Source organism: Natator depressus, chromosome 2 (genome assembly GCF_965152275.1).
Source record: "Natator depressus isolate rNatDep1 chromosome 2, rNatDep2.hap1, whole genome shotgun sequence".
Classification (NCBI taxonomy): Eukaryota; Metazoa; Chordata; order Testudines; family Cheloniidae; genus Natator; species Natator depressus.
In genome coordinates, this window is record NC_134235.1 from 233,626,364 (window position 1) to 233,648,944 (window position 22,581).

General features: G+C 40.5%; 1 protein-coding gene across 10 annotated transcripts in view; it reads left to right on the forward strand.

Annotated features, from left to right (window-relative positions):
• Positions 1-22,581, forward strand: part of SVIL (supervillin) — a 236,771-nt gene that overhangs the window by 88,961 nt on the left and 125,229 nt on the right. The window contains exon 1 of one of the 10 annotated variants that reach the window (XM_074946161.1): positions 2,749-2,839. The exons of 8 other annotated variants lie outside the window; for them this stretch is intronic. In XM_074946161.1, coding sequence (XP_074802262.1) covers positions 2,818-2,839 — 22 coding nt within the window. In that variant the 5' untranslated portion in view covers positions 2,749-2,817. Of the gene's footprint in view, positions 1-2,748; positions 2,840-6,069; positions 6,259-22,581 lie in introns of those variants that run through there. One more of the 10 variants, XM_074946167.1, reaches the window with a different exon arrangement.

The window sequence follows — 22,581 nt, forward strand, 5'->3', positions numbered from 1 at the left end:
TTCCCCAGAACAAATATTTGATGCTTTAGTTGCAGAAATGTGGTTAAAGCAGGTTTGAATGCTTGGGAAGCTTTAAGGGCAGATGAGTTCAAGAATTTTCTTCTAAAAGTGGAAATGACTGTTCCTGCCAATTGTAAGACTGGGGACTGAATTGTCACCTGAGGTGACCGACTTTCAGGTGATAGAGAGGCTTATCTTCTGTATTCTAGGAACTGCAGTATGGGATGATACCAGTGGCCCATTTAGACCTGTGTCTTGTATCAGATAGGGACTAAGTACCAGCTACTTCAAAGAAAAATGCATGGAACTGTGGAGTAGGCAGTTAGGGAATAACTTTCTCACATGGAAAGTTTCTTCCTTGCTCCCATTAATTAAGGGTTAGCTTATGTCTTGAAGCATGAGAGTTCATATTTCTTCCCAAACTCTTGTTTTGATGTCCTATTATTGTAACTCTGGATGCCAGGAATAAGTTGTCGTCTTTCTTCATGTATTATTTTTCCAATGTGGTTAACAGACTGAATCAGGCCTGTATCCTGGTACAATGCCACTTAAAGCCAGAGTAGATGCAAAAAATATATTATGAGGGATGGTGATTCAGCAATATTGCTCATGCTAATCCTCCTAATTATGGGTTCCAATTTGTTTGGAAAGCCTTAAACTCAGTGTTTATAACATGCAGTTCACATCCTTAAAAAGAAGGGAGAACCCTTTGCTTGGATAGGTAATAATTTCAAAATTTTGCTTGTGGCTTTATCACTGAGTTATGAGTCCTACTGTAACTAGTGTGCTGAGGTTACAGCTTAATGAGTATACACTCTTAATTTAGAAAAAGTGATGCTTAGCTGGTGCTTATCAGAAGACAGATAAAGAACAGTGGCATTTCATTCACTCTATTTGAAGCATGTGTATAGACATACATTCTGTTGACCATTCAAGCTATAAGAGAGATCACCTTAACTTTCAAAGTCAAACTTCAGATCTTAAAGATTTCACAATACAAAAGCAACTTTTATTTTTAAAAATTTTTTTATTTGGGCCTTTCTTCAGCTCCATTAAAATTGAGAATCCTGCCATCTCCCTATCAAATGGAAATTCCATTAAATTGTTTTTTGTTGTGGTTTGTTTATTTCCCCCATGACAAAGTTCCTGCTCTACCTTGGTGGGTCTTGCGCTTATTGGCGGATTTGCTCGCCTTGGAGCTTCACGGCAGCCCTCAGCTTGGCCGTTTTTCTGAACCCACAGTCCAGGTCGACTCCTCCTGTGTCTGACCAGGAGTTGGGAGGATTTGGGGGGAACCCAGGCCCACCCTCTACTCTGGGTTCCAACCCAGGGCCCTGTGGAATGCAGCTGTCTAGAGTGCCTCCTGGAACAGCTGTGCGACAGCTACAACTCCCTGGGCTACTTCCCCATGGCCTCCTCCCAACACCTTCTTTATCCTCACCACAGGACCTTCCTCCCGGTGTCTGATAATGCTTGTACACCTCAGTCCTCCAACAGTCTGAGTTCTCACTCTCAGCTCCTAGCGCCTCTTGCTCCCAGCTCCTCACATGCATGCACAACAAACTGAAGTGAGCTCCTTTTTAAACCCAGGTGCCCTGATTATCCTGCCTTAATTGATTCTAGCAGCTTCTTGATTAGAACACCTGCAGCCAATCAGCCTGTCTGTCTTAATTGTCTCCAGAGGGTTCCTGATTGTTCTGGAACCTTCCCTGTTACCTTACCCAGGGAAAAGGGATCTACTTAGCCTGAGGCTAATATATCTGCCTTCTATTACTCTCCTATAGCCATCTGATCTGACCCTGTCACACCCCCTTCCCATCCTTAGCTGGAATGTTGTTTCTTAAATGGATTTAAAACCTGAGTATTTCACACAAGACCATACATTGTAGGAGCCATGAAACCAGTTGCTACTTTTATAGATCCCCCTCAGTGAGGAACAAGTAGTCTGCCAGCCCTTAGAGTTCTAGGTGGTATTCACATGTGCTTTTCATGCAGTCAGATTACTTCCTAACAACCTTCAAATTGTCTAAGGGTATGTCTATACAGCAAAGAAAAAGTGCAGCTAGCCTGTGCCAGCCGACTTGGACTCATGGGCTCGGGCAGGATGGGAAGGTCCCAGAGCTCAGGCTCCAGCCCAGAAGTCTACACAGCAATGAAACAGTCCCGTAGCTCAAGCCCCATGAGCCTGAGTTGGTTGGCCAGTCACAGGTATGTCTACACTGTGAAGAAAACCCTAAGAGGGTAAATCCTGCCTCACCATGGTATATCCAGATGTAAAAGAGAGTGCGGTTTTTCACTGCAGCAGGGTTGAATGACAGCTCTTTAGATGGGCCCCCAAACTATGTGGATCCTTCAGCCATTCGCCCTGTGGATGAGAAGCACGTTAGAATTCGGGGTTACTGCGGTGGGTGGGTGTTTTGTTGCCTCTCCCCAGCATACAGGCAGTGTGTTTCTCAGGCAGTGTGCTGGGGAAAGTATTTTGGCCCTATTAAAATGAAACCAATTGGGACTATTCAGTCATTGAAAGAGTGAACTTTTCCCTCTCCCGGAGGGAGAGAAACCAGGCTGGACAAAAACTATGTGGGTTTTTTAGGCTCGCACAGAAACATGAATATGCTAAATAAATGAGGTATTTTAAATGGACCAATAGGGATAGCTAGGCAGAGGGTACAGGCAGTGCTTTTATCCCACAAGAGGGAGGAGGAGTGCATGAGCCAGAAGATAAAAGCTGAAACAAAGCCATGCTGTGTCCCTTTGAGTTATTCACATAACACTGGATGGTAAGGCTTTCTGCTTCTGAGATACAGAAGTGGGGTCATGATTCTAACAATGGACGCTGGTAAGTTGCATTAAGTTTGCCTTTCTCGGTGTATAACAAAGCTTTTCACAGGAAGGAGCAAAGCTAGTAGCTAACTTTTTTGTAAGTAATGCAGTTTCTTGTATAGTTCTACATCTTACAAAGCCTGCAATAAACTTGGCATAGTGTGTGTATTATACTATAATTATTCCATGACTGTTACGCATTGAAACGTGGATCCTCTCTGGAAATATGAGTCCAGGATACCACAATGAGCATGTTAATACGAGCCCTTCTGACTTCATTAAAGGGACAGTCGTCATGGGTCTGAATTACAGCTCCAGTGTCTCACTTCTAGAGAAGCCAAGATAACTGTCCATGAAATATGTAGGCTGAATCACATATATGCACTGTGAGGTATCCTGGAAGGAAACCTATGATAGTAAGCAAAAACTAATGGTGAAGCTAAAATTTGTAGCTGTAACTCCTCAGGGTCTTTGGGACCCTACAAAATCTTGTAGTGTGTGTGATTGGGGTCACAGCACTTTTACAAGATTCAGAACCTCTTCCCATGTTTTGTATTACAAAGGCAGCTTGTGTGAAAATAGGATCTTAAACTACGTTGGGGGTTGCTAAAAAGGGAATAGTTCAGGAGGGTGGGAACAGGGCCTTAAAATTCCACCTGTGTTGGTAGTCACAATAAACTTACTGTTTGGCTGTGTAGTGGTTTGTGTGAAATGTGTTGGTAATCTCAGTCCAGTTTCTTATTCACGGGAAGCGGTGTCCGTGTCATAAGGGTCAGTCATTTTTAGAAGTCTTCAGATAAGAGAGCCAGGATTTAAATGGATATGGAGAGAGCACTAGTTGCCAGAACTTCTGCTGTACCTGTGGATAAATTTTCTTGTTGCTTTCAGTCTGATTCCCATCACAAGCAGATTATTTACTCCATTTTAATGAATATAGTAATATAAGAATTCTTTTGAATCCCTTCTGTTATCAGCCACGGTATACTCAGTTGTGGTGGGAAAGGCTACTGATCTTAGAAATTGTTTTACTTAAAAATGAAGGACTTTTTTGAATAATGTTCAAACGAACACAAAACAGTTGGGACAAATTTCACAGTTCTGAATACTTGTCAGCCCAGTGCCTTCCTCCAGTAATGTGCATCTGGCCCCATTTGAATTAAATATTTATTCTCTAGGGTCTGAGGAAAAAGTTGTCTCCGTGCCTTCTTTCAATTCTTGGCCTTTCTGCTCAGACTTCAAAAGCAGGCCAGCTGAGGTGATTTGTTGATGGACATTTCTTCACCAGAAACTGAGCAAAGATTGCAAACACCTTTACTTAAGTCACCAGCATTTTACTGAAACTACTTTGAAACTAGTAACCTGGGCACGATTAAAACCAGTGACTCCGATGTGGTGCTCACAGTATGCTGGGTGCTTTGCAGACAAGGTTGAAACCAGGACCTCGCCACTGTCTAAGTTGACAATGTGCAGAATGAGGAAGGTGATGGAATGCAACACAAAGCTAACTGGTTGGTTTATCCATGGTTTTCCTTCTAGATTTTGGGGATTTTCAAACATTACTTCATTTTCATTACATATAGGCCCTAACCAAAATTCAGACCCTCATTTTGCGAAGCGCTGTGTGAACTCATGGTAACAGGGAGCAGTATTCCCATTTTGAAGAAGGGGAACTGCGTCACAGACTAAGTGACTTGTCTGAGGTCTCAGAGAGAGACTCATGCAGAGCTGGGACTTAAACACAGCTCTCTCAAGACCTACTTCAGTGTCTTCTCTGCACTACCCTTCTTCCAAGCACTGTAATTTGTAGGATTCATGGAAACAGTTGTGGGCTTGTTTTGTTTGTAAGGATGAACCTGAGCGAGAATGTGGAAGCATATAATTTAATCTTAAAGATTACATCTAATTTTATACTTTCAGTTCAAGAAAATGTACTTTAATTGGCGTGTTCTTTCCCTGTGATGTTGAGTAACTTAAAACGAAATGCTGTTCGGGCACCATTATTTGTAAGTTCTCTCTCTTAAATTTTGCCTCAGAACAATGTCACTATTTTACACTTCTCCAGGTGTCACTGTACTTCAGTAGTGCAGTTAATATTTTTAGAAAGTTACATTGCCTTGCATTGGTAAAACATAAAAATAGCCAGTGGCTTCAAAATGTTCAGGTATTTAAATGGTAGTTCTTGGTTTTTGGGGTGGGAAAACACTTCTAAATACTTCAAGGGAAACATGGTACTTTAAGCATGTATTAAAATGAAGGTCTAAAATTTGCTCCAAGGATAATATTTTAACATTTGGTTTTTGTTTTTAAAAGTCATGGAAAAATATCTAGGCAGTTTAATCCACTCACTCTAATAAAAACACTCTAATTGTTACAGCGTTACTATCTGCTCAATTTCACTTGCTTTTAAAACTCAATTTGTTGTTCATTCTTCCATTTACTTATTTCAAATCATTTGCTTTGCAAGTCTGGGCTATTATTTTGTCTTGGACATCAGATTGTTAAAGTGCTTTCTTACACACTAAAACTCTGCTGGTTTTTAAAAGGATTTTAAGAGATACTATTTTAATAAAAATCTTTACTAGAAACATTCTCTCTACTTTTCATCCCATTCCAAGGCCCTTCTCATATCTGTGATTGGCTTTCTTTGTTGTATTGCCCTTTAGTTTGTGCTGTTTTTAATTTCTTGGTTTGGTGGGGTGGGGGTGGGGATTTAAAATGAAAGCTGCAGGCCATAGTTGATAATATAATTGGATTTGAAGTAACTACAGGCTGGGAGTGTTGCAACAGCTGATCTGATCCTTCTGAGTTTCAAGAGCTATTTATGGTAGATTAGCTGGTATCAAAGCTCTACTGTTCAGCCCATAAATGGTTGGTCCCATGTGAAGTTGCCACACTGCATTTGGCTTAGTCCTCGGAGGTTGGAGAGCCTGAAGTTTTATGTGGATAAATCAAGTGATGGATGGAAACACTAAAGGCAGATCAGGGAACTACATTGTTGAGGACTTTAGACGGCTGAGGACTTTTGAAAGGAGAGTTTTGCTAATAACTTTCTTCCCAAATATATCAGAAGCAGCACTTGGAATATAGCTTTTGCATATTTATTCTATTTGGCACCCACATGCCATAGGAAAGCACCGTTCTAAATTTATCTGTCTCTGAATCATCTTGGCTGCAGATGTTGCCAAGCTTGCATGTTGATATTTGGTAACTTGAGTGAGGTGTCATTTTTGTTTTCTTAGCACCTGAATGTTTTATATTCTTTGGAAAGAAATTTTTAGCTGAAGTGAGAAACTTCTCCAAAATATTGCTATGGAAGTCTAACTCTTACTGTTGGCTAGAAGGAGTTGCAATAATTCTGTGACTATTTTGTGAAAACTTTTTTCCTATATAAAAGCAGACAAGCAGTTTAAAAAAAAAACAACACAGGATTTTGAAGTAAGTAACACCTCTTTCTAAACGCTTGAAAGCAGATGTTTAAAAGGCAGTTGTTTTGAGAATGTTTGAAGCTTCGTCAGGTTGAAGTGTGAGTAGTTTTTTTCCAGCCTGTGCATGCCAGTCATTCAGTCTTCCTGTGAGGCATTTTTATTCTTGTGGTTTTGTTTAAATGAAGAGTTCATTTCAATATGGATGGAAAGTCTGTCACTGACTGGATTGTGTGTGAAACGTGATACTTTTTGAGTGTATTAACCTATTATACCAATATCTCAAATTGGAATAGGAATATTATTTAAGTAAAAGATATTGCAGTGGTTTTTTCCCCCCTTCCTCCTCCCCAGTGTTTTGGGGCAGGTGTTGTAAAACCAGTACTTAAATGTATGATTTGAATCTGACAGAAGTCTTATAGTAGTTTAGATGAGATACAACAGCTGCATTTTAACAATTGATAGACTTGGAAGTTTACTCAGAATACTTACCTCCGACTCTCCAGTTTCCATTCTTTTCACATGTTCTCTGGCTTTCTCTGTTAAGATACCCTGGGAGAAAACTGGTTGCACATTCATTCTTGACCATCAGCACAGAATTATTAGCTGTTGAACCTTTAGGGTTTTTCTTTCTTCTCTCCCAGTATGCCCCCTGATGTTCTACATTAACTGGTTTAGAGACACTAATTTACAAAACATCCTGTGAAGGAAATATAAATACCATCCCCATTTTAAAGATGGAGAAATGGAGGAAAGGATGATGTAGGTTCTCAGGAGCTAGTGATCATGAGTTTATCTCTCAGTGCTTGAACTGCAAGACCATAACCTTTCCTCAAACAGTTCTAAAAACACGTTCCCTTAATCTACCTGCTGTCCCTTTGAGATTGTGTTCTACTCAGGTGTTTCACTATGCAGCATCAAAAGGGCCAGACAGCTAGATTTTATGTATTTAACTGTTAACAGTCCTCTTTCATCAGTTGGTGAGTGAAGGTGAGACATTTTATTAAAAGTTTTAGTTGTTGTTTTTTGTATGCACTTGAGTTTTGGTAAATTCTGCTTGAATGCCCATTGAAACCTATGCATGCAGTCTAAGTCTGTCCAGTATATTACAAAAAGATGGATCTTCCCCAGTACAGAAGCTGTAGCCTTAGTCACATGCTGCATCAACCGAAACCATCCTTCAGACGCCATGTCAGCTCAGTCTCTGACAAACAGAAGTTAGTTGTGTTCTCAATGTCTTTACTATCTTATCTCACTAAAACTCTTGTAACTCTTTTAAAAAGAATTCCTCCCCTTATCAATCGGTTGACTAGGTTTGGATTTTAATAGCAGCATATTCTAAAACGTTACCTCTTCACATAAGTCAATTGTTCCTTGTCTGCTGCCACTGAGAAAGAGGGCTGGTAATAAATCATATCACTATATTAACATACCTATACTGTGCACTTATAACCACGCATTGAAGAGTGCTTTTGGAAAATGTCTCATCTGTTTCTGAATCTGACCCCCTGCATGGTGGTTTTGGGCAGGGGAATTGGGACTAACCCTTCTATGAATTAGGAATTTACAGGGCTAGTGCAGCATTCAAACATACATGAGGATGTGGTAAGTCTTATGTATTAGTTCAAATCCAGGGTTACCATCCTGTAAGAACAGGAAGATTGTGCTAGAATCCTTAAGCTTGGATCTAACTTCAAATGTACTGAAGATGTAGCTGGATATTTTAGGAAGCATTTTGGTTAATGAAAAGAAATGTTGTCGGTCCCTCTTCATACAACGAATTCTCAAATTACTAGGATTCAGCAATTAACCAATTCCCCCAAAGATAACAGGGAAAATAATCAGTCTGTCAAGCATTAATCATTCTCCTTTTTAGAAGTACTCTTTTCATCTGTCACATTCCTAGCAGAAACTAAGTCTGTGTACGAGTATTTTGAACTAGGAGCCTCCTTTATTCAGGTAGGACTACAGGTGTGTAGCTCTGGCGTTCAAGCAAAAGTCCTAATCCTGGTACTGAGAGGGGGTGGGGTGGGGGAGGAGGGCATGGAAAGGTAGCTCCTTATCTTTAATCCATTAAAGATGTCCAAAGAATTCTATCTTCAATTCATTATGCAGAAAGGAAACATTACATACACTGAGCCTCTGGGATTCTGGTTAAGGAAAAGCGAAATGGCATTTCTCCTTTGTTTTACTTATTGCAAAAGTATGATGGACCCAGTCTGTTGTAGTGAGATGACAAAGATGCTACAGTTGAGTCATAGGGTAAGTGTCACTTGCCACCACAGAGAAGTAAGGTGCATTCTGCAATCACTATAGCTTTATTTGTGAGGGGGAAAGAAAGCACACAGTAAGTTGTAAAAGCAAATTGGTCCATTATACACATCATTAAGCATCATGAGCTGAAGTTGTTTTCCTCTGGAGATCCAGTTTCTCCAAGTGGTGGTGTGAATGCTTTTTTTAAAAACCCAGGGCACTTGCTTATGCACATTTGTGTTCTCGCTAATTTGTGGAATTTATGTTTTGACATAGGAAAACCCACTACCTTCATTTTTTTCTTATAGAACAGGTCCATGAGATCAGTTCATCCAAGTGAATTTTAATATGAAGAATGTAGCTAAAGAAATAAAAAAAAAATACTGCCATAGGTTGTACATAGCATGGTTGTCACTAATTATAATTGTGAGTTGTAGCTTTGGAATGCAAAGGTGTAGCTGGCGACCTGAGACAGCTCACCTTCCACAAGCATTGCTTGTGATGGAAGATTTGTATTCAGACTGCCTTTCTGCACTGGGAAGGACTCTGCCCTCTAGCCAGAATTGAAGGGCATAATTTCCTCTTAAAGAAGCAGTAGGCAAGATTTTCTTCTGCTTTTTAATGACACATTCTTATCTTTGTGTTAACTCTAAACTATCTAGTTGAAGTAACTGAACTAGTTGAAGTAACTGAACCACTTGAAGGTCTCTGGTTTTAGTGAGCAAAGCATGTCCTAGCTGGAATCTGCCTTAAGCAGATAAGGATGCATTGGGTAACTGACGATAAAAATGCTTTGTTCAATGAAGTCTTTCAGTATAGAAAACTGGAAAATTATACACCAAGCCTTTATTGATGGGCTTAGATTTATTAATGGAACACATTCTTTTCTTTGTAAGCTTGAATTGTTGTATCAAATCAATTTTTTATAAATTAAATGAAAAAAAAAAGACATTACATATCCAAATTGAAAATGTTTAGCTGTAGTCCTTGAAGAGAGAATATTTAAAGTAATTTGGCTAGGATAACAGTCTCAAAATTCCTCATGTAATTATATGGTGAAGCATGTTTACTTAATGATGAGCTTGGACATTAAAAAGCATCATGTGTTGCTAGTAATACCAATGATGTTCTAGGAAAAAATTCAGGCCACATTATTTTGCAGCTATTTCCACAGGATTTGACATTTTGTAACATATGACTAATGAGATTTCAGTTTCTAATACTTTCTAACAGACTTTATTCAGATATTTGGAGAAGTGCTGTGTAGACTCTCAGTAGATCAGAGAAAACTGTGCATGCCAAAGAGCAGTAGGGAGTTAACAGTATTATTTGTATGGAGTTAATTATTACCAGATGTTCACTGTGATTATACCTGCAAAATCTACTGTTAGAAAACTACTGGCATTGAGCTGACAGCGGTAGGATCTCATTTTTTGTTTAATCATATTGGTCTCAAATGTAAGATAACTTTTTTGAAAGATGCACTAGATAATTTACGGTCTATTTTCCATTGTGGTGGAAATGGGGTATGAGGTGTAGTATTCAAAATGAGATTAAACATGCAAGAAATGCTCTAAAGTATGTTCAGATTTCATGTGCTTCACATGAGCTTTCCTTTCCAGGTCTCTCACTTATGGCAATCTGTTCCATCAAGCCGCCAGGGAACACCTCAAATAGTAGTATGTATACTCTTAATTAACTAGAAAAAAAAAATAAATCACCTCAACCATTATATTGTACTGAAATATGAAACCTAGGAACCAGGGCTAGTATTCGCCGAGGCACTGAAATGGTGGCCTTGTGCTTACAACATGGTACTGGCAGTAGGGACATCTAGGTTCAATTCCTATCACTTTTGGTGCCAAAGTCACTTAAATTGTTTGAACCTTCTTTTCCCCCTGTGTAAAAATTGCACAAGGAACTATTACCTAACCTCTAAGGTGTGCTACAAGGCTTGGTATGTTTGTTTGGAGGGGGATATAGAAGTTCGCTAATGAATAGCATCTTCAGTTTGTACACTTAAGGCTAGTCTACGCTGGCAATGCTAAAGCACTGCCGCAGCAGCGCTTTAACGTGCCTTGTGTAGTCGTGGCGCAGCACTCTCCCAGTGCTCTAAAAAATCACCTCCGCAAGGGGCGTAGCTCCCAGCGCTGGGGCACTGTTTACACTGGCACTTCGTAGCACTGAAACTTGCTGCGCTCAGGGGGGGTGTTTTTTCACACCCCTGAGAAAAAAAAGTTGCAGCGTGGTAAATTGCCAGTGTAGACAAGCCCTTAATCTGTTAACTCTGTAACACCACTTCCCTGGGTGCATCGTCCTCAGCAGTCATTGAACCACAGACCTCTAGATCTAACCTCTACTGCCTCAGCTAAGGCCCAGGCGTTTGGTCTCAAAGCCTCCAGTAGCAGACTTACAAATCTCCGTGATCTGGCTACTAGTAAGGGACAGAGAGTCATGCTTCAAGTTTTGGTTACACTTGCAATATCTCTATTGGTTTGAGTTGCCACTAGCCACATATAATACACACATGCTGAAAAGTTAGATGGTTGGGTCGGGGGGTTGCAGGAAAAGAATGACATCGAACAGTACTCAATGTGTGTTTATATCCATGCTATTTAGAAGGCATGTGGAGATGCTGGCCCAGAAACTCAATGGAGTAACTCTAAGCAGTTTAATGAACTTCTGAAGCTAAGGCAAATGCAATACACTGCACAGTTTCAGAATCCTGTTTCTACAAAGTTAATTTATTTCAAAATTACTTCAAGTCAAAGCATGTGTTCCTTGTTCAAGAGCACATAGCATCCAAACTGGGAGTTTGGGGGAGCAGGGGAGCAATTGGAAACACCAGAGGCTGGGATTTTTCACAAGGGCTAAACACAGCCTATTTCCTTCGCAAACTATTAGGATTTGAGCACCCACCCCCTTGGGCCCCATTGAAAAATCACAGCCTAAATAGTGTCTCAGATGAAATCTCACGTTTGGATGATGCAAATTGACATTTTTAAATTCAATTTAGCCTTTACTGCTTCCTGGGTTCTGAGCAGCATTCATGCTCTTCAGTTCCAAAATAACTCTCCAGAAAAGTAAGAAGTTCCATCTTGTAGCTGTAGTGCCTCAAAAAATTGCATTGCAAAAACAGTCTATGACTTAATTGTTGTAGTTTAAGTGTTGAACTGGAGCTTGTGTAATTAAACACTGTAATCTTAGTTCGCTATCTCTGATCATGGAAAATACTAGTGAAAATAATTACTGTGCCTAGCTGATAAAATCATGATCTGGTATCACTGATTTATGTGTAGAGCTCCATAAACTATAAAATATTCCAGCAATGAAAGTACAGAACAACAATGCTGTAAATTTCAAAGTTAACAATAAACGTTATTATTGTACTAATTGAAAATTGTAATTTAATATAAGCATGACTTTTTGTTTTATCAAACTACATATGGATGTTATGGAGACTGGACAAAGTATTAGCCCGGGGGCTCTCACTTTTTAATGAGTGCTCTCCTACTACATAAAGCCCTGGCTTAGCATCTCTGTTTGGCTGCAAAAGTAACTTTGAAATGACTGAGTAGAGCCAAGTGTAAGACAACCATTAAACCAAAACTCTTGCTCCAAAAAAACAGAACACCACCTTTGCAGATTTTCAATAAAATAGTGCTTTCCTTAAGCCTTCAATTGATGCACTAATTAATTAGCTAAAACATCAACGTTTATATAAATGTGCAACTGCACTTAAAAAAAAAAGACTCTGGAGTTTTACTAGTTTTATTTTATGGAGAAAGTAAAAATATTTCACCTCAGGAAATGTATTCTTTCCACAGAATTGTTGCTTTTATTTTGTGTTCAGAGAGAAGGTAGTATTTTAAAGAATACTTTGGTAACGAAATTTATTTCAACCTACTTGCCATTATGATCTCTCATAAACTCTGTTATGTGCATGTAGCAGGAAGTCCTGTTTGCCTTTAAACCCTATGATCGCGTCCCTGATTGGTCATGGTATTGCCTGCTAGGTGAACTCATAACATTTAATGCACAATAATTCAAATTAAGGTGGCAGTAATGGGGTGTGTTCTGTCCCTGTTATATGATGCCCTGGAAGACTCTCAGACTCCATCAGAATGTGGCAAGTTCATGTGAATTTATTTATATTCCCATCACCAGTCTCATGTAGCAAAATATTTTGTTTCTTTCCCACAGGGCCAGGAACAGAGGTCTCCCTTCCGCAAGATGTCAGATCATACTGGGCTCAGTTAGCCCAGGTCCTCCCTCCTCACTTCCTTCTGGTGTCCTCTTTTATACCCCTGAGCTAATAGCTCATTGATTCATCAGCTCTCCCAGACTGATCAGCTAATTAGCTGCATATCCCCAATCAGCCTTTTCCAAGGGAACTGATTGGTGTCTAAGTGACCAGAGTGCTGGCTCACCTGTTAGCTTCCAGCACTCTGTCACAGTGGCCCCAACTAAAATTATCTACACTGACATGTTCCTCATTCAAAGCAGTCAAAGGTTTGCTTTTCTAATTTTAATCTTTCCTTGCTTTTGGCTTTTTGATTTATTTTTTAGTGTAGTACACTGCAGTCCTGTGCCAGGAGCCTGAAATCGTCAGAGTAAAGAGGGGGTACATATTGACATTATCTAACAGACTATCCTGCTATTGCTTATCACTATTATATTTTTTACTTCAATAAAATTAGGGGGAATGTAATAAACAGTTATCTGATTTGACAGCATTATTCTGTAGCTTTTAAATGGAAGTCACTTGCTGAAGTGCAGTTCCTAAGTAAATAGAATGTTGCCTTCAAACTTTCCAGGTTATTGTATGGTCTCTATTATAATACTGGAAATGGATAATTGGATTCCAAACTTGATGCATCCCACATCTTTAAAAGTCCAAAAGGTAAAAGATATAAAGAAATACTGCATGACAATGTAATTTTGTACAGGTAAAGATTACACATAGCTTTTAACCTCCAACTTGATAGTTTGACTCTTCTGGCTTGAAAAAGAGGACAGCCTAGTCTTAGCATCCTTTTTGTCACATTATTGTTGGCACATAAAGTCCCCAGTATTAGCTTACCTTATTTTCATAAATAAAGGTTTCAGAGGCCATTACCTATCAAGTAACAATATTTGTGGGGAGGGTTCCTATAATCACTAATGTGGGTCAGATCAGAGGAAGGTATTTGGAAGTTGCACAACCCACAAAGGTGTTTGATTAGCATTTCAACCAGGACTTTCCTCATGACTGATTTGGTTTCTGATGGGTGACTAATGGATGGATCACTTGATGATTACCTGTTTGGTTCATTCCCTCTGAAGCACCTGGCATTGGCCACTGTTGGAACACCAGATACTGGGCTAGATGGACCATTGGTGTGACCCAGTATGGCTGTTCTTATGTACTAATTGGGGTTTGACAGAGTACTGTTAATTGTAGAGCTACTAGAAATGCAAAATCAAATTCCAGATTAGGAAGAAAGAAGACACTGATACCCACAGTTACAAATGTATGTTGTGGTTACTGCCGGTAAACTACAGCTCATAATAAAGATCTGATCTACACTCAGAACTTCGAACAAATTAGCTGTGTCACGGGTGCGAAATTCAAACCCCTGAGACACGTAGTTTAAGATGACCTAAATCCTGGTTTAGACACTGCTAGGTTGATGGAAGAATGCTTCCATTGAACTAGCTACTGCTCCTTGAGGGGATAGATTTACTACAGAGATGGAAAATCCCTTTCTGTCTCTGTAGCAAGTATCTACACTACAGCAGCATAGCTGCAGCAGTGCTACTGTATTACTTGTGGTGTAGACAAACACAAACCACTGATTTTGTGGCTCATTACATCGATTTGTAACATTCCACACTGCCTGTTACCCTCAATTGTCCCTATTAATCCTTTATAAATACAATCTAACCCTTAATTGTCCACTTCATTTCAAGTGACCTCCTACAACCAGTTAGAAGAACATCTCCAGTCTGGGGACAAAACTTTGTTTAGAATTCTGAGGGTTAAAGGTGGCTACTTTGTGAATAACTAGCTGCCTCTGGACCTACAATATAGGCTGGATTAATGTTTATATAAAATATAAGATATATTATATATTGGGCATGAATTGGAGGTCCTAGTTTAGGTAACATGTATTTTTGGCTCATGGGAACTTGCCAGGTTCACTAAAGTGAGCATAAAAGCAATTGGTCTCTACAGAAACATTTAAATGACTAGGTGCTTCTAAATCATGCCAAAGGCAATTAAGGCAATTTTATTAGACTTCTGTGATGGATTTGGAGCTGCCTGTAATTTATGGGTGCTGTATCTTGACTGGGTTATGATGTTCACTGTAGCAAACACTTGAGACAATGCAAGAGGCCATCCATTTTTATGCTGTTGTTCAGCTCCCTCCTGGTCTTGCCAGACTGGGTTCTTCAGGAATGACTTGCTCCCTGTGGAGGGGGTTGGTCAAGGGATCCAGGAGATTTTAAAGATCCTTTGTTTCTTGAGTGGAAGACAAGTTTTTGGGACTATACCCTAAAATCAGCTGTGAGAAGGCTTGAGAGAGATTAGTCCTTCCAGAGTCTCCTTGAGAGTGGTTAGATTCTAGGTAAGATAGATATGCAAGTAGTCCTTTTTGTCTTTTTAAAATCCATTCTATTATGTTATGCTTTGTCTCTACTTTTAAGATTAAACAGTTTGTTTTAAGAAGGGTGTTTTGGGTCACTGTACTCCCCACTTGCCACAGGCTCCCAAAGGAAAGAACCACAGATACTGAAACAGAGTTGGATGTGCAGGATAAGAACTCTTGGTAAATAAGTTACTATAGCCTAGGACCAGTCTGAGAGTGGGGAATCATGAATTCTATCCCAGGAGAGGTAAAGGCATGAGGCCTGCCATCTGAAAGGGTGCTCTCAGTAACCCCAGACAAGGGATCAGAGGTGCAGCTAGCCCTGTGACTGTGACAACTTCTTACTCAATAGCTTGAGATTCCTTTTTGTTCATTCTACGCTGATGTAGATGTTACATCACATACTTAGTGGTTGTTTTCAAAATACTGCTTGACTACTTAATATTGCGAGTAAACTTTTAATTTAAAATAAATTTAAAGATTTGATTAACACTCTTAAACTACTTTCTTCCCTGAAATTTTTTTGGGACAATTACTTTAACATGCCATAAGAGACTGGCATCTACGCAATATTTATGGTTGGTCCTGCTAATCCAGATCTTTACATTGAGTGTAATTAGAGTTTACAATTGCATCCTTCTTCTTTATCAAGGTGCTGGCTGGCTAACAGTCTTCAATGTGAGAACACCTGGGATGGCTAGAATTATCTGCTCTGAAGGCAAATCTGTGTTCTGCTCAGATTGAGCAGGCTTCTGATTCCAAGGCGTACATTACCAGTTCAGCTGGTCTTTAATATGTTCAGCCAAGTACAGTCTAATTTGTGGTGGTTCTGTTCCCGTGACCTTCTGGCCACACAATCTATAGATGGTCCAACAGGGCAGACAAGCTCAGAAATTAAACTGTAAACATTAGAAAATGCTTACATAATTCAGGTCCCTGACCTAGGCCAATGTGGCTGCATCATTCTGTATGCTGTGGGATGACCTGCCTCAGAGGGATCAGACACCAAAAAAATGAGGCCAACATCTCATACTCGTCTATTTATCTAGAGTGCCTTCCTGAACCCTTTGAAGGGTCATGGTCCTTTCACCTCTAAGGGCTGACAACTCAAATTTGGCCCTACTTGCAGCTTAGGTTTTGGCTCTCTAGGTTCTAAGGGCTAGAAACACAGTTCTGCAAAGCCAAACTTATTCTTGAGCTCTTGCAATGGGAGCAGCAAATTCAGCTTTTACTTCATGATCTCGGGAGGAGTAAATTAGTTTAGGCTTGTTTTCAGGGCCTATGGAAGCAGCACTTCAATTTAAAGCAGACCTTATATTTGGAGAGGGATCAACCCCAGCTTCCTAAGGATTACATTCATTATGGAAGCCCACAGGCTGCTTGTGATTTTTTAAGTCTCCTGTGTTCTGGAAAGGACAATGGGGATGGGCTTTTACGGGGGGAGGCACTGGTGTTACCCGAATACTCTAGGGCACCCTACCTTCATCCTTCTGTGGGCTCAAGGTGTAACCAGTCAATTCAGGCGCTGCCACCCTTTCCCAGTTCCTAGGGCTCTGGGCCACCCTTCCCAGTTCCTAGGGCTTAGGATGTAATCATCTGCGGGCATGCAGGGTCTTTTACCAGTGAAAGAGCCTTACACGGTAATATCCTTAACCTCAATTTATTACCAGTTACCAAAACAGAATACACACATTAACCATACAATTCTCACCACTCCCAATAAGGCAGACAAATTTTCCTGGTGACCATTCGGGATCAGGTCCTCCGGGGACTCCAGCTTCTGCATGATGTAGTTGGCAGGGTGTTGAGGTCTGGCAGCTCTGATCTTGGGCTGTGTCCTGGAGTTAGATTCCAAAGAACTTCCTTTTGGACCCCAGTTTATATAGTTAAACTTGAGTCCTGCTTAGCTCTACGTTAACCAATCGTTTTAAACTAAAGTACTATAAAGCAATATTTTTTCACCAATCCTAGTCCATTATGAAGCAATTCTTTAAGCAATCAGACCCCACCACCTTAGTTGATCTAAATCTTGCAAAATTAGTTATGCAACAGACAGGAACAATGAAAGAATCCAACAGACCATACAGATAAACAATAGAGAAGTAGGGACCATAAAGGCAAAACAATAGGCGTCTCGATTTCACAATCACAGCTGTTGATAAGTCGTTCCTTGCCAAACAGAATTCTATCAAACAAAGTTTTTCCTAAACATCTCAAGATCTGTTTCTTTATCTGATGATGATGGGTACTATTAGGACAGAAGGGTCGTTGTAACAGCCCGATATAACAGTCTTTGTTTTGAGGCAATTGAATGTGAGGATGTGACTCTCTGCTGCTTAGCTCATGGTTGCTACTGTCTTAATGTGGCTGCAGAAAAAGGCCTCAGACATTACACTGGGAAAGGCGGAAAGAATCCTTGCCAAGTGGATTGGTGTCTCACAAGGGTAAACTGGAAATACTGTAACTTACCAGAGACTTGCCTAGACTGCATCAGTGAGGGTTGTCTAGAACAGGGGTTCCCAAACTTGGCTTGCAGCTGGTTCGGGGTAAGCCCCTCGTGGGCCGCGAGACGCTTTGTTTACCTGAGTGTCCGCAAGTGCGGCCACTCACAGCTCCCAATGGAGCTGCCGGGCCACTGCTTCCCACCGCTCCCATGGGCCAGGAACGGGGAACCGCGGTCAAGGGAGCTGCCGTACCTGCGGACACTCAAGTAAACAAAGCATCTCGTGGCCCGCCAGGGGCTTACCCTGAACCAGCCGCAAACTACGTTTTGGGGAACCCCCGGTCTAGAAGCTGAGTTTAAAAAAAACCTCATTCTTAAAGTTCTCTTTGAAACTTCTAGTCTCTCTACAGATCCTACAGCAAGATAACTGGTCTGGTGGCTGCAGAGGTGAATGATACCTATTTGAAACTGGCCAAGTGACTTGCAGAATTTCATAACATTTGTTATAACATAACATCATTGATTGTCCTGTATCATAGTCTTGGTATTTCTGGTTTGGCTAGGGTGACTACCTAGTATCAGTCACAGTTGATACCCCTTCCTTTCAAACAAACTCCCATTTACACCCGAGATCTTCACCACAGACCTTCTCAGGTCAGTCCCCCAGACTTCTGTCCTATCCTGCTGGCCTCTATTTAGAGTGATTGGTCCTAGATTTTACTTACAGCCCTCTACCTTTCTCTTATCTGAGGGTTCCCCCTCCTCCCTCACACAATGTGAATATTCTACCGGTTAGATATGGAGACCCACTTTAAATATTACCTTTACCAAGGAGACATTTGGGCAGCAGTAGGAAATTGGATCCTTCCGAGTCCAGGCCTCATTACTGCTTTGGAAATAGCTCAAGTATCTCCATGATAGAAAAATGAATGATGACGTTAATACCTGGTTTTTGGACTTCTTCTATGCCACGCCAAATTTTGGCCATATTTGTTTGCACAGAAGCTGAACAAACTTGCATTGTCTATAAATTGTTTTAAATTAGCTTTCAAAGGTGACTGAGCTAGTAAACTCAGAGCAGGGAAATGAGGATCAGAATTCTATACTGCCTTGTACTGCCCATCTGTTGGCAAGTAAGAACTATAGCCAAACGTCTGTGCAGTAGAAATGGTATGCTACTTAGCTTTCAACGTTTTTTTTATGTCAACTTTGCAGTGACATTAGGAGGATGGCTACTGAAAGTTTAATTTTAAAAATCTCTGGATTAGCACTTCAAGTGTAGTTTAAATTTCACTGGGTTCACAAACTTGGCTTCTTCTTACTGATAGATACGAAGGGCAAATCCTTTGTTGTTTGACCTGCCTCTTATATCAAATGACAACTATGCTGTTTTTTCTCTGTCCCATACTGCAGATAGCTGCCCTATGCAAATCAGAAGCTTGCATAAATGTGAATAGTCCACACCGTTAAATTCTAGCCAGTTCTGTTGCTCTTTTGAAGTTGGGAGCTGCTTTAAATCCCAACCCTGCACAGCAGCTTTTTGTGAATTAGATCGTGGGTGACATGTTGTGTAACTTAATTTTAAACTTGTTCTAAGTGCAGTACTGGATGCTACTGTTGTGGGCAGTGGGAAATAAATGACTGTCATATGAGTTATCATTTCAGTCCCCTTGATATGCAAACAAAAAACTATTCAGACTCCCATAAATCTTCTTGGTATTGAACTTCATGGAATGTGTCACAAACTTTATTTAGCTTCTGTAATGTACCAATTTCCAGCAGGCTTGTAGCATGTATTGGAGTAAGTTGGGTATGTAAAACAACTGTCTGAACAAATATCTCAGAATTTTAATGTGAATTATTTGGTCTTCAGAAGGGTGAAATTTGTTCCCATATGTGGGATAAACCTTGAAAATTTCTTTTAATTCAAATGGCATGTAAAGGTAGTGAAATAGGAGATAAGGGGAAAAAATAGTTTTAAAAGCCTATCACAGATTAACCCATGTGAAAGAGGCATGATGTCCGGGAAGGAGATTAATAGGTATCCAATCTGTGGTACTGTGATGTCTGCTGCTTCTGCTAATCTGTGTAAATGACCTAGATGGAAGGACCAACTACAGGCTAGATAAATTTTCTGACAGCATAAAACTGGGTTTGTAATAAACACACAAAGCAAACAGCAAGTATAATACAAAGGATTGAAAGCGGCATTGTCACTGGGTTTGTATAAATCTCTGGAAGTGTAATGTTGGCAAATTAGTATTAATGAATAGGCCATTAAAATTAGAAGCACCTTGAGGGGTAGTGATGAAAACTCCAGAGGTAATTATAGAGATGGCAAAATACTAGGCTATTTAGTTCAATAATTACCTTGTCTAGGAAACTATGATGAGATTATACTGTGTGGGAAAGCCTTTCGGGGAAGTTATCTGTTCTTTGCATTTTATAAATCGATCCCTGAATTAAAAGTATATCCAATATAGAGAAACTAAGTGCTTACTTCCATCTGTTAAGTAAACAGATCTTCATTTCAAATGCTGAGACTGACCTTTCTCTTGTTCTGTTTTTGTGTTGATCACAATTGCTGGTTTGCTGGCAGAGGGTATCTTTGGACGAGGGAAGGGACATAGTGGTTATCCTCTTAAAAAACTGTCAGTTGTGTTAAATAAATAGACCTCAGTAATTGTGGTAATCAGTAGGGTAAGGGAATACTGCAAATACTGGGGTAACCTTGGATAAATATAAAGGCTAAAATTTGTACGTTTGAAGGATAACCACAGCATATAAACGGTTGATTCCCTTTCAGAGAGATGACGTTACCAATACTTTGCATGGTTAACAATAGTAAATGTTCCTTTAAAAAAAACCAAACAAACAAAAAAACTTGTGTGGAGTCTAAGGAGAACTACAGATTCACAGCTTGTATCCATCCCCTGGCAAACAAAAGTTAATGGAAACTTCTATAACTTGGGTATAATATGTTTTGATGTTTGGGTTCACCCACGCCAGTAAGGGGTTGGTCATCATCTGCCTTGTAACCCTAGATGTCTTGTGGCTGTGCCACATCGGTGCAGGCATGGACCCCAACAACCTGCCAGCACCGCACAAGCCTCATCCTGGCTTTGCCTAAGCTGGTTTCTGCTTGCAGGTTGACCTTAGTACCCTTCTGGCTCTGAATTTGTCCCCAAATCATTCTACTGCAGGGACAGTCCCTTTCACTGGACCCTCACAGAGACAGTGTTTAGGTTTGCAGCCTTACAGAGGCAGTAATACACTCCAATTTGTTAGCTTTAAAGAAGCACACACTTTACTGAACTTAAAAAGAAAAGGAGTACTTGTAGCACGGTAGAGACTAGCAAATTTATTTGAGCATAAGCTTTCATGAGCTACAGCTCACTTCATTGGATGCATGCAGTGGAAAATACAGTGGGGAGATTTTATATACACAGAAAATATGAAACAATGGGTGTTACCATACACACTGTAAGGAGAGTGATCAGGTAAGGTGAGCTATTACCAGCAGGAGAGAGAGAAAAAAAAACCTTTTGTAGTGATAATCAAGGTGGGCCATTTCCAGCAGTTTACAAGAACGTATGAGGAACAGTAGGGGGGAAAAATAAACATGGGGAAATAGTTTTACTTTGTGTAATGACCCATCCACTCCCAGTCTTTATTCAAGCCTAAGTTAATTGTATCCAGTTTGCAAATTAATTCCAATTCAGCAGTCTCTCGTTGGAATCTGGTTTTGAAGTTTTTTTGTTGTAATATTGCGACTTTTTTAGGTCTGTAATCGAGTGACCAGAGAGATTGAAGTGTTCTCTGACTGGTTTTTGAATGTTACAATTCTTGACATCTGATTTGTGTCCATTTATTCTTTTACATAGAGACTGTCAGGTTTGGCCAATGTACATGGCAGAGGGGCATTGCTGGCACATGATGGCATGTATCACATTGGTAGATGTGCAGGTGAACGAGCCTCTGATAGTGTGGCTGATGTGATTAGGCCCTATGATGGTGTCCCCTGAATAGATATGTGGACACAGTTGGCAACGGGCTTTGTTGCAAGGATAGTTTCCTGGGTTAGTGGTAATGTTGTGTGGTGTGTGGTTGCTGGTGAGTATTTGCTTCAGGTTGGAGGGCTGTCTGTAAGCAAGGACTGGCCTTTCTCCCAAGATCTGTGAGAGTGAAGGGTCGTCCTTCAGGATAGGCTGTAGATCCTTGATGATGCGCTGGAGAGGTTTTAGTTGGGGGCTGAAGGTGATGGCTAGTGTCATTCTGTTATTTTCTTTGTTGGGCCTGTCCTGTAGTAGGTAACTTCTGGGTACTCTTCTGACTCTGTCAGTCTGTTTCTTCTCTTCAGCAGGTGGTTATTGTAGTTGTAAGAACGCTTGATAGAGATCTTGTAGGTGTTTATCTCTGTCTGAGGGGTTGGAGCAAGTGCGGCTGTATCGTAGAGCTTGGCTGTAGACAATGGATCGTGTGATGTGGTCTGGATGAAAGCTGGAAGTATGTAGGTAAGTATGGTGGTCAATAGGTTTCTGGTATAGGGTGGTGTTTATGTGACCATCACTTATTAGCACCGTAGTGTCCAAGAAGTGGCTCTCCTGTGTGGAGTGGTCCAGGCTGAGGTTGATGGTGGGATGGAAATTGTTGAAATCAAGCCCCCCTCAAGGGCTTCTTTTCCATGGGTCCAGATGATGAAGATGTCATCAATGTAGCGCAAATAGAGTAGGGGCATTAGGGGCTGACAGCTGAGGAAGCGTTGTTCTAAATCATCCATAAAAATGTTGGCATACTGTGGGGCCATGCGGGTACCCATAGCAGTGCCGCAAAAGGTTTTTTTTTGTTTGTTTTTTCTTTTTTTCTCTCCTGCTGGTAATAGCTCACCTTACCTGATCACTCTCATTGCAGTGTGAATGGTAATACCCATTGTTTCATGTTCTCTGTGTATATAAAATCTCCCCACTGTAGTTTCCACTGCATGCGTCCGATGAAGTGACCTGTAGCT